A 15,439-nucleotide genomic window follows, 5' to 3' on the forward strand; every position below is an offset into this window, starting at 1 on the left:
GACTTCTCTCCTGCAGATCTGGAGGGGAAAATCCTTCGCCGTCCACCTTCTTGAACTTTCCCCTTTTCAGCAGCGTTTCTTGTTTTGGGAGTTTATACACAGATACACTTTCACTAAATGTATTGCTACATCCAGCTGCCACACAACGACTTGGCATGTTGATGATTAACAGATTTCAACACGAGAGAAACGAAGACTACCTGTTTTGTTTACATGCTGTCCGAAGCGGAACTGCGAAAGTCAACGCCTTTCATGACGTCACAGGTCATATCGGGTTCACTTCCAGCCTGCGCTCTAGCGGCAGATCCAAATCTCTGATTCCTTCGAAAGATGTCTATTATTCATATGCTTCGGATTTTTTTCGACGCGAACTATTGGTATCAATAGAATCAGCGTTTAAAGGGCTTTTTTATTTGACAAAGTTGTTCAAAGCATGGCATCCACACTTTAAGTTATTCCGTTCTTGCACCTGGAAGACCAAACAATACCGGGTTCCTTTGGCACCCAATATTCCGACATCTTTTTTTAATTCTGTTATTTTTAATGCAATTTCTACAATTGTTTTATCAGAAACACATACATATTACTAGTATTCTCTAAATACAATATAATTACATTGAGCATACATTGTTGATCATTGTGCATTGAGTGTATAAAACAACTGAACTTAGTGGACCCTCTCCCCTTTCACTCCAAACAGGCAGTACCTGCTGGATCCAGAAAGCCAAAATCCCGTAGACTTCCATAGTAAATAAACGGCCATCACTCAGTCATTCTATTAGTCAGAAAGTTTGTCATTATATTTCGTCTTTCTTTGAAGTCATGTAACGTTTAATGGCCTACGAAGTGTGTATTATCAGAAATTAACACACGCCGTGGAAGCCTGAAACATCCGACAAGAAGCGGAGGATGGTTGCTTCCGCTAAGTGCGTTAATTTCTGATAATGCACACTTCAAAGGCCATTAACCCGCTTACACCATAGTCATTGGGGTTTCAAAGGGAATTCCCCCAATATTCCATTGGGTGGGAGCTATCTGTTCCATTAATCACAGGATTGGGACGGTTGGGGTACAATACTTAGGACGCAGTTACCAACCCATAGGAAAGAGACAAAAAAGTAAAGATGGAGCTATTTTGTAGTTTTGTGGTATTATGGAAACATTGAAAGACACTATAAAAATGAGAACCACGTTATCCAGGAACCCCCATGCTTCTATTTATATGTATATCTATTTATCTCTCGTTTGCATTTCAAGTGCAGCAATGGCGGAAACTGCCATTCATGGCAAATTTGATGCAGGGAAAATTGATATCCAGCGAAAAGTAAGAACTAAAGAATACATGTCTGTTAAGTTCAAAGAGCTTGTAGGAAAGTTGGATGTATAAAAGAAGTTCATGAGAGTTGAGTCAGCTGTGATACCGCATCATATGCACGTTGTAAAACGTGTCTTATCATAGAGAAGTAGATCAAGATCAGTGATTCTGGGAGGAGCTGTCTGAAGGGAAACACTCACAAACCGAATTCAGGAAAGAGTGTCAAGCATCTGTTCGTTCATCAAACGGAAATGGCTGTTGGGTGTCAAGTTTCCTTCAGTCTCAATAATCAGAAATGCACACAACCTGTGGCACAAATACACACACTCTTGTGTGCCGTGCACCTTCAGCTCTGACATCAGTGTAGTAGAAGCTGGAGAAAGTCTAAGAGGCCATTCGATTGGCTGAAAGCGAGCACGCCTGCTTTCCTGATGAGCTTGATTGACACATTCATTAGCCAATGGTGACATTAGTTGACCTGCAGCGTGAAGGGAGTCTCAATACTCACCATAGAAAAATCTCTCAAAAATGCGGGGAGATTCACAAATGAGACGGGGTTTGGGAATGCACATTCTAAAATTTGCACGATCTGTGAGTTCATATTACAAGTGTAACGAAAAATGATGTTGCTGAAGCAGTTATTGTGCATTTCTGAAAAATTTATTGTGAATTGCTGAAAAATTTAATAATAAATTTAATAATATGGAGTTAATTCAGTCTTAATAATCAGAAATGCACACAACCTGTTTCACAAATACACACGCTCTGATTCACAAATATAATTTTACGCAAACGTGCAATATTAATTTGGAAATGCACACCCTGTGTTTCACAAACACACCTGTTGTGTTTCACACATGCACAATAAGTGTTTCTCACAAATGTGCAGGCTGTGTTTGACAATAACACAATAAAGTTTTCCGTTTAAACCGTTTGTACGTTTAAAGGAAATTTCCGTTTAAAGGAAAGCAGGCGTGCTCGCTTTCAGTCAATCGAATGGCCTCTCAGACTTTCTCCAGCTTCTACCACACTGATGTCAGAGCTGAAGGTGCACGGCACACAAGAGTGTGTGTATTTGTGAAACAGGTTGTGTGCATTTCTGATTATTGAGACTGAATTAACTCCATAGACACCGGATCCCGCGGAAAGCTACACCGCTAAAGACGAGCTTTAGCTGTTATTTTCGTTGGAACTGAGCGACTTTATGAGCAGAATCAGAACAAGGAAGTGAAGACTTTAACCACTTCTGATTGGTCAGAATGATAACGTATGATTAGGGGCCCAAGAATGATTGGTGGAAGCATTTAAAGGGGCGGGACTTTTCCGAAAACATCTGAAGCTACAGCTAAATCGCTGTACCGTCATTCTTATCAAAGTGTCTTTAATAGAATCAAATAAACAGAAAGAAAAAGGTCTTTTACGATCTTTCATATTCCTAACTACTCTGTGTTTTATCAGGGCCTGTTTGGATGAAAACAGAGCTGATATCCTGGAGATGGGAAATGTTTTTAGATCAGTTAATGAGGGCAATTTCCCATGGCACACCTGACCATCTCCCACGGCACACTGGTTGAAAAACACAGATGTAAACTATGTAAAATGTAGAAACAGGGGCTCCGGAGCTGCTCTAAAACAGGATGGGAGGAGATGAAATAACATGTAATGCATTAAATGATGGCCAAATTAAGATAATATATGGGAGCAGTACAGAAACGGTAGTCATTTTATAGGAGAATGGGATGGCAGTGGGACGGGACAGGATCATTTCTAAACTTGGTGACTAATATCAACATTTGTACGTAGCTTAACCCTTGTGCTACCCTAGGCACTTTAACATTGGGAGCTGGGTCATTTAGACCCACTAGACAGTGCGTTGAATCCTTTTTCGTCAATGATTTGTGATCTTAACTGGTGTCCATGGATTACATGAAATCCTCTCCACCTTGATCCACCTTTGTTATGGTAGGGATAACACGTCAATGTAAGGATCGGGTCATCTGGACCCCATAGGATACAACAAGGGTTCTGAGGCTTGTACTTCAGGATCAGATGGATCTTCTTTATAGAATCAACAGGAAAACGGTTAACCCAATTCTTTCAAAATAACCAGTTCCCTTTTTTGTATCTGCGTTTTTTACCTCAAGACAAGATAAATGGTCAAATAAAAAATAAACAAGTGGATTTGATTGCTTTTCGGGGGTTTGGAGACATGACAAGCATTTCTTCTGTGGTATTTTAGGCTCTGCGAAGTTGAGTCATGGCAACTGGAGTAGAAATCATGTTCTTTAAAACATTTCTCCATGGCAAACCTTCACCAACGCTCTCTCAGGTTGTGTTGCAATGTTCATATCAACAACTAGTCAGGCTAAGCCGCCAAGTCAATTCAATCATTTCAGTTAACTCATGACTGAATGTTCAAGAAAGCATAGACATAAAAATGCATTCGCCTGAAGGGAAGGAAAGAGAAGGTATGTTTGGTTGCCATGTTTTCATCATCATTGTTGAACAAAATAAGTCGACATTTTTGCACTCTTTTCGTAAAAGGACATTGCCTTAAGGTTACAATAAAGTGAAGCCAATATTTTCCTCTCAACCTTTTTTTGGTTGCATTTTCAGGTACAAATATAAATCTTCATTTTTACAAACATTCATGAACACATCCTTCTGCTTACAGGTTACCTGCATTTTCAAGAGTTTCATTAAAAAAATAATTGGATAAACAAACTCCTGAGTTATTGTTCACTTTCATAGAAACGCCTGTGTGTCTGCAGGCGTCACTGACAGGAAAAAGTCTGGACGACCGCTTTGCCTGTAGGTGCCATGGCAACGCCTTGACTGGGTGTGTGGCCCCTCCCTTTTAGTAGAAGCGGGCAGCGTGGTGTTCCATGCGCTTGTTGAAGATTGGGGCGGACACACTGTCATCCTGGATGGAGAAGGATCTGAGGGTCACTTCAGAGTCTGGCAGGTCGTTGGGCAGCCTCCCCTCAGTCGGTGGGGGCCGCCACAGTTTGGGGTGGAAGCAACAGTAGTAGATGGCTTTGAAGAGCAGCCCGAGCAGGTAAGAAAGCGGCAGCGCAATGATCAGGGCCAGGCCGTACGCTTCTGTCTGCGCCGCGTCTCTCAGGTACCACCAGGTGACCAGAAGGAGGCAACAGTCCGCCGTCATGAAGGAATGGTAGATCAGGCTTCTGACCCGGGTGTGGCCCTCCGCCACATTGAACCAGCTGAAGTACCAGATGAGTCCGACGGTGGCCCGGTATAGCCACTCCCCCACAGCGCTGTCCATAAAGTTTGTCTGCTGTTGCCACGCCCACAGCAGGAAGGCCAACCACAGCAGCAGGAAGTGGGGGACAATGAGCAAAGGTAGCACGGACGAGAAGAGGGCGAGGGCCGCCACGCGGGGACCAATCAGCAGCAGGTTCCACAGGAAGTAGACCACTGAGGAGCCCCACCCCTGCTGGGCTTTGTCCGGGAGGAAGGAGCGCAGCGAGCGGTGGTAGTCCAGAACCATCCAGGCGATGGAGGTGGTGGAAGCAGCCACGCTCACAACTGCAGACACGAACGGCACAAGTTAATTCCACAAGAAGCGCATGAGTGCAAAACACACAAACACAACAGGAAATGCAGCACACAAACGCAACACAACGCAAGACAAGATACATTCATTTCTGAGGTAAAGTTGGGTCATTCTGAATTGCTTTTTGGACTGGAGACTGAGTTGACAGTGTAACGAGCTTTCCAGTGGTTACCTTCAGAACTGAGTTGGTTCCAGGCGATTTTATTATCAAACATGCTTCAAATTCACTAGGACGACATCTTGGTTTTACATGCAAGTGGGGATCTGCATTTTGTTTAGGTGAACTTAGTTGTTGCTGCGCATCCATCGTGTTCGTACGATTTAACCAGCTGGTTAGAAAGACAACAGTGACAACTGGACTCACACTGAACGACCCGGGCCCTGTTGGTGCGCAGCATGACATACATCATCAGGATGAGCTGAGGCGCACTCTCGCAGAACGTCTCGAACAAGCGGAGCATGCTCAGGTCGTGCGTGAGGTAGATGGCATACTCCGAGCCCTCCTCCTTCCTCCACCACACCCTGAAACCCTGCCGGATGGCTGAGATGTGCCTGAGGCGGGAAAGCAGAATTGATGGGAACCGGTTGATGCTTCAGTTAGTCAATCATAATTGCTCAGACTTCCTCTTTACACCTAAAACAAAGGATGTGCATTTACATCATGTGTTGGGAAACAATCATCATGTGAAGAAGTTGTCAGCCTTTATGATCCATGTTGACTCCAGAACCCTGATTCTGTTTCATATAAATAAAAACGCTCCAATGACTAAAGGTTAACATTCATTTCTTAGTTGAAGGATAATCCTCATCACTTTTACTTTGAGTCAGTTTGGTTCAGTGTAAACACCCACAGCTGGAACCAGATCTAGATCTGGATCTGTGTGTATCGCTGCGGGTCTGACCTGCAGAAGAAGCCGAGTTGCAGCACGTGCAGCAGGCAGAAGATCTTCACTCGGTCCCCGCACAGCACGGAGTTGGTCCCCACTTTGCTCCCGAAGCCCGACAACTTCCGGTCATACACGAACCAGAACCAGCTGAACATTTGCACCACGACCGAGGACAGGATCATGAGGCCCACCAGCACCCCGAACCAGGAAAGGTCCCCACGGCAGTAAAACTCGGCGGCCACCCACAGGTCGGAGCCCCAGTCCATCAGGAAGGTGCAGACCCCGATCACGGAGAAGGCGAAGTCGATCCAGGAGTACCTGGGGAAGCAGCCGCGCTGCATGGCGGACCTGTTGCTGTGACGAAGCTAACACTCGGAAACCATCCCAGACCGTTACTCCCCGCCCCGAGGCGCCGCCGAGCCCGCGTGCCCGGGCGATCGGGAAAGTTCGGCAAACTTTGGAGACATTGGAGCGGTTCTCTGCGGCAGACTGAAGTCCGGACACGAGCTGAGCGGGCGGAGAGTCCGAAAGGTTACGAAAACAACCGGCGGAGGTTCGTAAGTGTTCAAGCCCCGCCCACCACATATGTTCAGTCCCGGGACCTAGGGAAGTTCATTTCAAACTTGGACCTTTTATTATTAGGTATTATTCAGATACTTGTTTTATATGAATTTTTGAAATATTATTTATTTTCATGACTGGTAGCAGGGTCGTCTCCAGGAAATTAGGACGGGGGTGCGGGGTGGGGTGAGAGGGTTCAATAAACATTTAAAGGCAGAACACTAAAGAGTCTTCTGGCAAGTAGCTCAGTTAAGGTTTAAGTTTAACTTTGCAAATAAAACCATTTTACTCATGAATACAACTTATTGATCTATCGATAGATAGATAGATAGATAGATAGATAGATAGATAGATAGATAGATAGATAGATAGATAGATAGATAGATAGATAGATAGATAGATAGATAGATAGATAGATAGATAGATAGATAGATAGATAGATAGATAGATAGATTATTCTTATTACTAATATTATTTAGCTTTTTGTGTTTTTGAAAAGAAAAATCAAACATTGACAAATATAAAATTTAGCAATATAAATAAAGATAACTTTGGAGTCAGTCAAAATGTGCAGCAAATAAGGTAATGCAAAAAGTTTACAAAGTATTTATCAAGGACACAAAGGATTCTTGTAAATCTGCTGCATGTAGCCACATGTGGGCCTAAGTCTGGGTCTCCTTGTACCGGTTGCCAGCCCGGATAAAATGCAGGGTTGTGTCAGGAAGGTCATGTGCCGGGTATTTAATGTGGGAATCAGTGAAAGATGATTTGCTGTGACAACCCCTGAGGGAATATGGTGGACAACATCAGAAAGTAGCTGATTAGCAGGTACTTCCTGAATGTGCAGTTCCTCAGAACACCAGCGGGGGCAGATTTCAAAGAGTAACACGCCTCTTGACTCCTAATTGAATGTTAACCCTAAATCAGGGCTGGCCGAACCTGATCCTCAAGAGCTTCAACCCTGCCTGATTTCCAGTTCGTCCAGGGAGAACTGGAAATCAGGTGCATTTAGTCGGGATGTGGAATCACTTGAGTCAGCCAATCAGCAGAAAGATGGTCAACAAGAGCTGGCAAGCAAGCAGGATTGTGGCTCTCAAGGACCAGGGTTGACCAGCTCTGCCTTAGATTAATCCAATGTACATTCTGGTTTCTGAAAGCCTTTTTGATGTTTAAAGATTCAGTTAGGAATATTGACAATTGTTGATGGAGAAGGTATTAAAATTATTATTTATTAATCAATGTGCATATTTTGAGACGTGCTATTTTAATTGCCAGATTGTATGTGTAAGCCCAGCTCATTAGCGCTATGCAGAATCAAATGAATGAAAAAATCAAATGTCCAGTCTATCCATGGACAGAATTATTTGGTGCTCTTCTCCAATGACTTTAAGATTATTTGTTAAAACTACTCTTTTTTTAATCAGCACATTTTGAATTTTAGATATTATTTTTTGTTACTTTATAGAATCCATATTGGTTTCTTTATCCTTTTTTTCGTTTTGAACTTCCTGTCAGTTTTGATAGGTTTTTAACAATGTTAGACACAGACATGTTGCCTGTCTTTGCATATATGTTTGAATGTTTTGTAATTTAAATTTGCCCTCTCTGCAAGGCCTTTTTTTATTTATTTTTGAATGTAAAAATGTGGTTTTATAGTAGTTTAGCATCTTTTATCCTGCATTACTATGCTATTTTTATATATGTATGTCAACTGTCTTCGGTGAATGTTGAAAACTATTAAATCTAAACTCACATTCCTTATAAACCATGCTGCTGTTATGGTCTCACTAACATAATTTCTCACAAATGGACACAATACCTGCTCAAACCATCAATATTTACTGTCTTCAATAATTAATGTACCCCAGATTTAGGAAGATAGGTTGCCAATCAATCATTACCAACACATGTTAAGAAATTTTTCTTTAATAATTTCAAAAAAAAAATAATCTTTGTGATTTTGTATGGGAAAATAAACTGCATCCACTGCTGCCTTGTATACGTTTCGTCCTGAGAAGCAACTCAGGTACAGTTCTTGAGTATTTTTTATGTAAAATATATTGTGTCAATATTAATATCAAGCATGAATAAAAGTAAAAGCTATTCTTCAAAGTTTTTGTCATAAAAGGTTTCGACGTGTGTTCAGCTTTCACTGATTTCTGAATTATCCCCAAGTTTTTAAAGATTGCACGAGACCACAAAATCTTCTTTCAGTATTTTTATGATTTATTAACAACCTCTTCAGAAATTAGCAAAAGTTTCTTTCTTTATTTTAAGTTTTATAACCAGAAACTCGGTGAAAATGTTCCGGGAAAAAACACTAGACTTGGTGAAAGGCGGCATGTGAGGAGAACTCCTTTACCTGAAGGCTAAACTCAGGGCACCCAAAACCCAACAGGCCCCTCCCCCTCTGACGGCGCCCTATTGTATGAAAAGAGCTTTGTGCAGCCTTGCTTCTCCGCGTGTTTAGCTAGTTTGTTCGGGCGCGTTTTGATTCTTCGGAGCCGCAGAGGATGTCGCGGGTGTATATCGGAAGACTGAGCTACAGAGCCAGGGAAAAGGACGTGGAGAGGTTCTTCAAAGGTTATGGAAAAATCCTGGAGGTCGACCTGAAAAACGGGTAACGTTTTGTGGAAGCTACAGGCCTCGCGGAAAGCCGCGCGCGCACGGCCTCGCGGGTGCTTGCTAGCAGGCCGGACCTGCCGACATCGTCAGAATTATCAGCTTTTATTGAACTAAACACGACACCAAAGTGATTTAATGCTTATTGCAGTATTATTTAAACAATTCCCTGCTCTTTTGCGCAATTAAAGTCCGGTTTTCGGTTCAATATATTAAAGTTTTGAGCATCATTAGTTAGCTCCTTCAGGCTAGCATAAGACGTGGCAGAGGCGGAAAAAGACCATCCGCGACGTTTGGGGTTTAAAAAAAGAGCAGAAACCGGCTAAATTCTTTGTTAAAGACAGATTTATCCGATCGGTTCTGCTTCTTTAGTTCGTGCATCTGTTTCAATAATCCTCCAACCAGCGTCCGTCTCACCGGCCCCGTTACAGTCAAAAGCGCCCTTAAAATCTGCACGATGCATGTACCATTGACTGTCTATGTCAATGCATGTCTATGCAATCAATGCAATTCAAAATGTTTCTATTTTTTAAGATTGGAGATTTAAGCGCAAAGCCTGTTTACATCAAATATCCACATTTTACACAACCTGCCACAATTCTAACAAACCGAATTATTTGCCCTCATTTTGTTTGTACCCAACATGATGCATTGTATTTAAACATTTTTTGTCGTTATCTTGAAATATTTGCAAATCAACAATTCAGACCCTGTTTTCTAAAAGGTCATGGTAATATATTTTTTCACTAAATTTTTTTCAAGTTTGACATATTTAGGTTTGTGATTTCCTTCCCTCTATGACTATCTGGAGATAAGAGCTTGTTATTGTAAAGATCAGGCTGGAGAATACCAGGCCTAAAGGCCTGGTGTGTGCATGGTGTCTAGATATTCACGTTAGGCTCATGGCTCATTACCTGGGTCAGGTGCATCCAGCCAATTAGAGCAGACCACAGCAGGTAATGTTGGGGAAAACAAAGCACGAATGCAGGCCTCCATCTGTGCTAGTACGTCGGAGTTGCATCTTGTTTTGAAGCCATAAATTGTTGATTCTTCAGGTGTCAATTCTATGATGGATTTTTAGAGCTACCGTGGAAAAAAAATGACAAAGTTGTAAAATTGAGAAAAATAGTCATTGTTTTATGAGAATAGTCATTGAATGTGTAAAAAATGTCTTATTTTATAGGAATACCATTATTACTTAATAAGTTAGAGGTTGAGAATTTGGAGATTAAAGTCACACATTTGAGACAAAAACAATATTGTGTTTCACTATACGAGATGTAGAGCACTTTGTGTTTAGTTTCAGCGTTGGTTTCACAAATAAGTACGTCTTTTAGTAAGTCGTCATTGCTTTATTATAGCTATGAAGACATTAAAAACTGAACCTCTTCAGAAAAAGACTCTTGACCCCAAGAGTGAATTTTTGGCAGCAGTACAGCTGCAGTGGTCCAAATGCATCATGGAACATGGATTCTTATGATTAACGAAAGCACACGTGTCAAACTCAAAGCCGGCGGGTCAAATGTGGCCCATCATGTCGTTTTATGTGGCCCGCGAGAGAATAAAGGGTTTTAATTTATAAAGTAAAAAATTTAGTTAATTACATATTTATGTGTAGTTGATGTAATTATTCAATGTTTGCAGGTATTGTGTGTGTGTGTGTATTCAAACTGTTGTCATCAGTTGGATGAAAGGCAGTGTGCAGCCTTTTTTTGTAAAATGTTACACGTGTAATACATGGTCTTTCTAGATCAGTTTTATGTAATTTTTCTTTATTCAATTGGATGGGTTATTTAACATTAAGGAGTAGTAACATTTATTTTTCATTACATTTAGTTACATGTATAAGTTTTATCCGGCCATTTGAGGACAGACACTATGCTGATGTGGCCCTCAGTGAAAATGAGTTTGACACCACTGAAATAAAGCCTTATGGCATCACTATAAATGGGTATATTGGTGGATATAGTTGTAATGTGGATGGACGTTTATACAACCAACTTTATAAAAACAAAAGCATGGCTTTTCCTTGTAATTCTGACCTTTTCTCCCTATAATTTTGTGAGTGTATTCTCATAAAATGTCAACCTTTTTATTTCAGTTTTGCAACTTTATTCTCATATTAGTTTGCTTTCTTTCTCATACTATTATGACTTTATTCTTTTTTATTTTATGTTTTTCTTTAATGGGGGTATTGATACTTCCTTGTAAAATTCCCTGCATCTCCAAATATTTTCTTTTTTAGGATCTTTCACTGCCTAATATCTTTAAAACCGTGATTTTCCTGCTTGTTTGACCTGTTTTCTGGTGATTCAGACGACGGCGTTCCTTAGTGTTTCCTCTCACGTCTTGCAGGTATGGCTTTGTTGAGTTTGATGATCCGCGGGACGCAGATGATGCCGTGTATGACCTGAACGGTAAAGAGCTGTGCGGCGAGAGGGTCATCGTGGAGCACACCAAGGGCCCTCGCCGAGATGGTGGCTACGGCGGCGGCGGGAGGAGTAAGTTCTCACTTGAAATCCTTGCTTGTTTCACATAAATGTAAATTATTCTGATCTGAACTGGAGGGGTGTAAATTCATCAATCTTGTCTTTGGTGGCTGCTGCGCATCAAATTTATATCATCGCACTTGGGGGTGGGGGGGGGGGGTGTAAAGTACTAAAACCCATTTTTACTTGACTCTCATTTTTACCTTTTTTTATATGACTGATTCGCCTCAGATCTGGACCAGGAATCGTCTAGGAGCAGTAAAAATGGTACTGATGTGCTTCTTTTTCTGATCCAGAGATGGTTCTACTAGATGGGGGTTCTTCTCACCTGGGACATGGTTTAAATTTGTGCGCCTGAGTCACCAATGATGTCCAAAATGAAGAAAAAATTAAAATTATTGTACTAAAATTGGGTCACATTGGGGGTTTTCTGTGACAGGAAATGATTAAATACTGTCAAATATTTGTCAAGCTTGTAAATTGATTGTTTATTCTGAGTTTATATTTGAATTTAAACTGTCAATTTAAAGGTAAAAGATTTAACAAAGAACCTCAATGTTTTAATTGAAAGAGTCCTTTGCTGACTGCCTGCCCCTATTGCTGGCCATGGTGTCCCCCTTTCCAAGAGTGTGGTTTGACCATTCTGGGCCCCTGGGCAGACCAAAAAGGGGAGCCATTGTGAATGAAGACCGCTTTTCCCATTAGGCCCAGGCCGGGTGGTGAGGATGCCATGGGGTTAGGAGCAGATGTGGGTTCAGCTCTTATAGGTGCCTGAAAAAAAAAACCTGTTTATAACAGTCAAATGTTGTTAGTTAGGTTAGCTTAGACTCTTGCTGTAGTTGACCGTAAGTACCTTCAGCAGTTATGAATTTTTTGTTTTTGTAAACAGGCTAATGTCTACGCTATTTTGTAAACTTTGAAGTACATTTTTTTTAGGTAGACTGTTAGGGAGTTAAATCTTTTTTTGCTTTTTGTTTTCCAGATGAATACTGATGCAGAATTTGTAGTTTGTAGTCTGGAGTTTAGAGTGTTTGCACCCCGTCAGGCTTTATGAGGCCCTCATTTTTCTGTTTCCTTCTTGCCCTGAAAGGTGGATATGGGCGCTGGGGAGGCAGAGACAGGTACGGCCCACCTGTGCGCACCGACTATCGTCTCATTGTGGAGAATCTGTCCAGCCGCTGCAGCTGGCAGGACCTAAAGGTAAGAGGAATGAGGAGAGAATGCTGTGTGGTTTTGTGGTTTTCCGGTAACGGAGGAGTTTGTCTCTGCAGGATTACATGAGGCAGGCAGGGGAGGTGACGTACGCAGACACCCACAAGGGCCGGCGGAATGAGGGCGTGATCGAGTTCAGGCAGTACTCGGACATGAAGAGAGCCCTGGAGAAGCTCGATGGCACCGAGGTGAACGGCAGGAAAATCCGGCTCATTGAGGACCGCCCTGGTGCTAAACGCCGCCGCTCTTACTCCCGCAGTCACAGCCGATCCAGGTCAGTTGTGTCACTGGGTCTCTGTTCTGTTAAGCTACGTTTCTGCATCAACGTGGTATGGAGGCGTTGGAAGTGAATTGGTGGAATGGAAGCCCTGGCAGCTTAATGGCTTCCAGTCTTCTGCATCGTTGGATCTGTCGTCTCTTGTCTTCTTCTTGAAAAGAGTCCACAGATCTTCCATCAGGTTCAGATCAGGCAAATTTCCTGATTAAGTCGTGGTTAATTAACTGATTTTATTTGTATTTATATAGAGAGATGGATAGATATAGATAATCACTGTTATTTTTTTCCCGGCAGGTCTCGCTCTAGGAGCCGCAGGTCCCATAAGAGCCGCAGCCGCAGTGAAAGCAGCAGCCGCAGCCGTTCCCGCTCCAGGTAAGGAACCGGGTCAGAACTTTGTTTTGGGCTAAACGGTCAATTATTTATACTAAGAAGGTTCTGCTTTGTCCCTTAGAGCGGCGTCCCGCTCCCGCAGCCGGTCCCAAAGCAAGAAGAGTAAGGGCAAGAAGGAAGACGAGGAGCGCAGCAATGGCGCCCAGAAGGGCGAAGAGCAAAGCCGCAGCCCCAAAAGCAAGAAGGGCAAGAAAGATGGCAAGAAGAGCAAGAAGGGGTCCCGGTCCAGATCTAGATCTGCGTCTCGCTCTAGATCTCGTTCTAGATCTGGTCTTAAGGATTCCTCCAGGAAATCCGTGTCAAAAGGCCCCGACCCACCCAAGAGCGACGACGAGGCCGGTGAGCCCGAGCGGGGCTCCCGGTCCCGCTCCCGGTCCCGCTCCCCAGATGAACCCCGAGCCAGGTCCAAATCAAAGTCCAAATCCCAGTCCCCGGCTGGAGCGCGTTCCCGTTCCGCCTCCAGATCAGAGTCCCGCTCCAAATCCCGCTCCCAGTCCCGCTCTCGTTCCCGTTCCCGCTCCTAAGTCATGTCCTGGACTGTGACCCCAGCCCCCCCTCCCCCTCCCCTGTTCCCCTCACCCTGTATTTACATTCCCCCAGCCCCCGTTTTGATATGTAGATCAGGCGCTCACGCTCCATGCATTTTACGCACTCGCTCGCCCTTCTATTGGCTTGTCTTCGCGTTTTTTCATTGGAGAATGTCTGAGCGGAACGAGCTGCAGTCCGCTTTTATAAGTTGGAGCCGTGATGTCTCAAATTTTTTAATCTGATGTAGGAACATGTTTGTTTTCGCTGTAACATGAAGCAGCTCACCTCTGTGAATCCTTTTGTTTCAGATTAAAATGTGTTCTAGACTCTGGTTTTCTGTGTCACATTTGTTAGTGCACTCACACCTATTCAGGAAGGAACCAGGAATCTGCGTTAGAACTAGCTCTATGTGCGGTATCTTGAGGGGCGGTGTAGGTCATAAAGTAGCCTTATATGCAGATGACCTTTTATTTATTTCAGATCCAACTGTCTCCATGCCACCAGTTTTAGCTCTGCTGAGGGAGTTTCCTCAGATCTCTGGCTACAAACCTAAATAAAAGTGAACTTTTTCCTATCAATCCAGAGGCCATGGCAAAAACACTCTCATGGGGATCAACCCCTCTCTGAAGGGTACAATATCAAATTTATAACCTTTTACTATCCACCCTTGATTCATCATCTGACCATCTATGCGTGGCTTGGTCAGAAGAGCTCCATGTGGACATAAATGATCAGTGGAGATCTGTGCTTGGGCGAATTCACTCATCAATATGCGCCCGGCACTGTATCATTCAATGTAAAGTGGTTCATAGAGCTCATTGGTCTAGAAGCAGATTTGCCAGAGTTTTTCCTGGTACTGATCCTGTGTAAAATGTAATCTAGGCCCTGCAAATCTTACTCGTATGTTTTTGACATGCCCTGTATTTGACTCTTTATCCTCTGTAACGTCCAAGTACACAGATCCCCAATGACAGCCCTCTTTGGTATACTTCTGGACAATCATTCTCTCCCTCCTTTGTTAGAGGACCTTATTGCCTTTCTGACACTACTTGCCCGTCGGACTATCCTGATGTACGGTGGCCCAGAAGGGTCACAACACAACACATTAACTTTACACACAACACACTAACTTTACACACAACACATTAACTTTACACACAACACATTAACTTAACACACAACACATTAACTCACAACACAATAACTCACAACACAATAACTCACAACACAACACATTAACTCACAACACAATAACTCACAACACAAAACATTAACTCACAACGGAAGTAAAGCAGCAATTGAAGTGCTTTTATTCTGAAATTTCTACTGGGCTGAGCAGCTAACTACCTAACAGAAAGTAATGTCACAGTGAGCTGTGGAGGGAGCTGCACGCGCGCTCCTCTCCTCTCCTTTTTTCCGCTCTGTCCTCTCACACATGCACACACAGGACGGAGCGGAAAAAAGGAGAGGAGAGGAGCGCACGTGCAGCGACAGAGGGGGGTGTCAGAGCGGAGGGAGGAGTGTGTGTTCATATTGTGTGTGTTTAGAGGAAGGAGAACCGTAGTAAAGACAAAGTTTCTG

At 42.9% G+C, this 15,439-nt stretch overlaps 2 protein-coding genes across 4 annotated transcripts; one reads left to right on the forward strand and one right to left on the reverse strand.

Annotated features, from left to right (window-relative positions):
* Positions 1 to 3,477: 3,477 nt before the first annotated feature.
* Positions 3,478 to 6,405, reverse strand: LOC101162767 (XK-related protein 8). The gene is made up of 3 exons (XM_004074127.4): positions 5,795 to 6,405; positions 5,257 to 5,444; positions 3,478 to 4,864 (listed from the first exon to the last, which is right to left on the reverse strand). The coding sequence occupies exons 1-3, from the start codon at positions 6,118 to 6,120 to the stop codon at positions 4,173 to 4,175; spliced, it is 1,206 nt and encodes a 401-aa protein (XP_004074175.2). The 5' UTR covers positions 6,121 to 6,405; the 3' UTR covers positions 3,478 to 4,172.
* Positions 6,406 to 8,756: 2,351 nt separating this feature from the next.
* On the forward strand, positions 8,757 to 14,189 carry LOC101163182 (serine/arginine-rich splicing factor 4). Of its 3 annotated transcripts, XM_004074130.4 has the most exons (7): positions 8,757 to 8,960; positions 11,318 to 11,463; positions 11,683 to 11,718; positions 12,542 to 12,651; positions 12,723 to 12,937; positions 13,235 to 13,312; positions 13,392 to 14,189. In XM_004074130.4, the coding sequence occupies exons 1-7, from the start codon at positions 8,854 to 8,856 to the stop codon at positions 13,852 to 13,854; spliced, it is 1,155 nt and encodes a 384-aa protein (XP_004074178.1). In that variant the 5' UTR covers positions 8,757 to 8,853; the 3' UTR covers positions 13,855 to 14,189. The 3 variants fall into 3 exon arrangements, with proteins under 3 accessions (XP_004074178.1, XP_004074177.1, XP_020562910.1); XM_004074129.4 differs by lacking the exon at positions 11,683 to 11,718 and having other exon boundaries at positions 8,758 to 8,960; XM_020707251.2 differs by lacking the exons at positions 8,757 to 8,960; positions 11,318 to 11,463; positions 11,683 to 11,718 and adding an exon at positions 11,785 to 12,218.
* Positions 14,190 to 15,439: the final 1,250 nt, after the last annotated feature.

Source organism: Oryzias latipes, chromosome 11 (genome assembly GCF_002234675.1).
Source record: "Oryzias latipes chromosome 11, ASM223467v1".
NCBI classification, from domain to species: Eukaryota; Metazoa; Chordata; class Actinopteri; order Beloniformes; family Adrianichthyidae; genus Oryzias; species Oryzias latipes.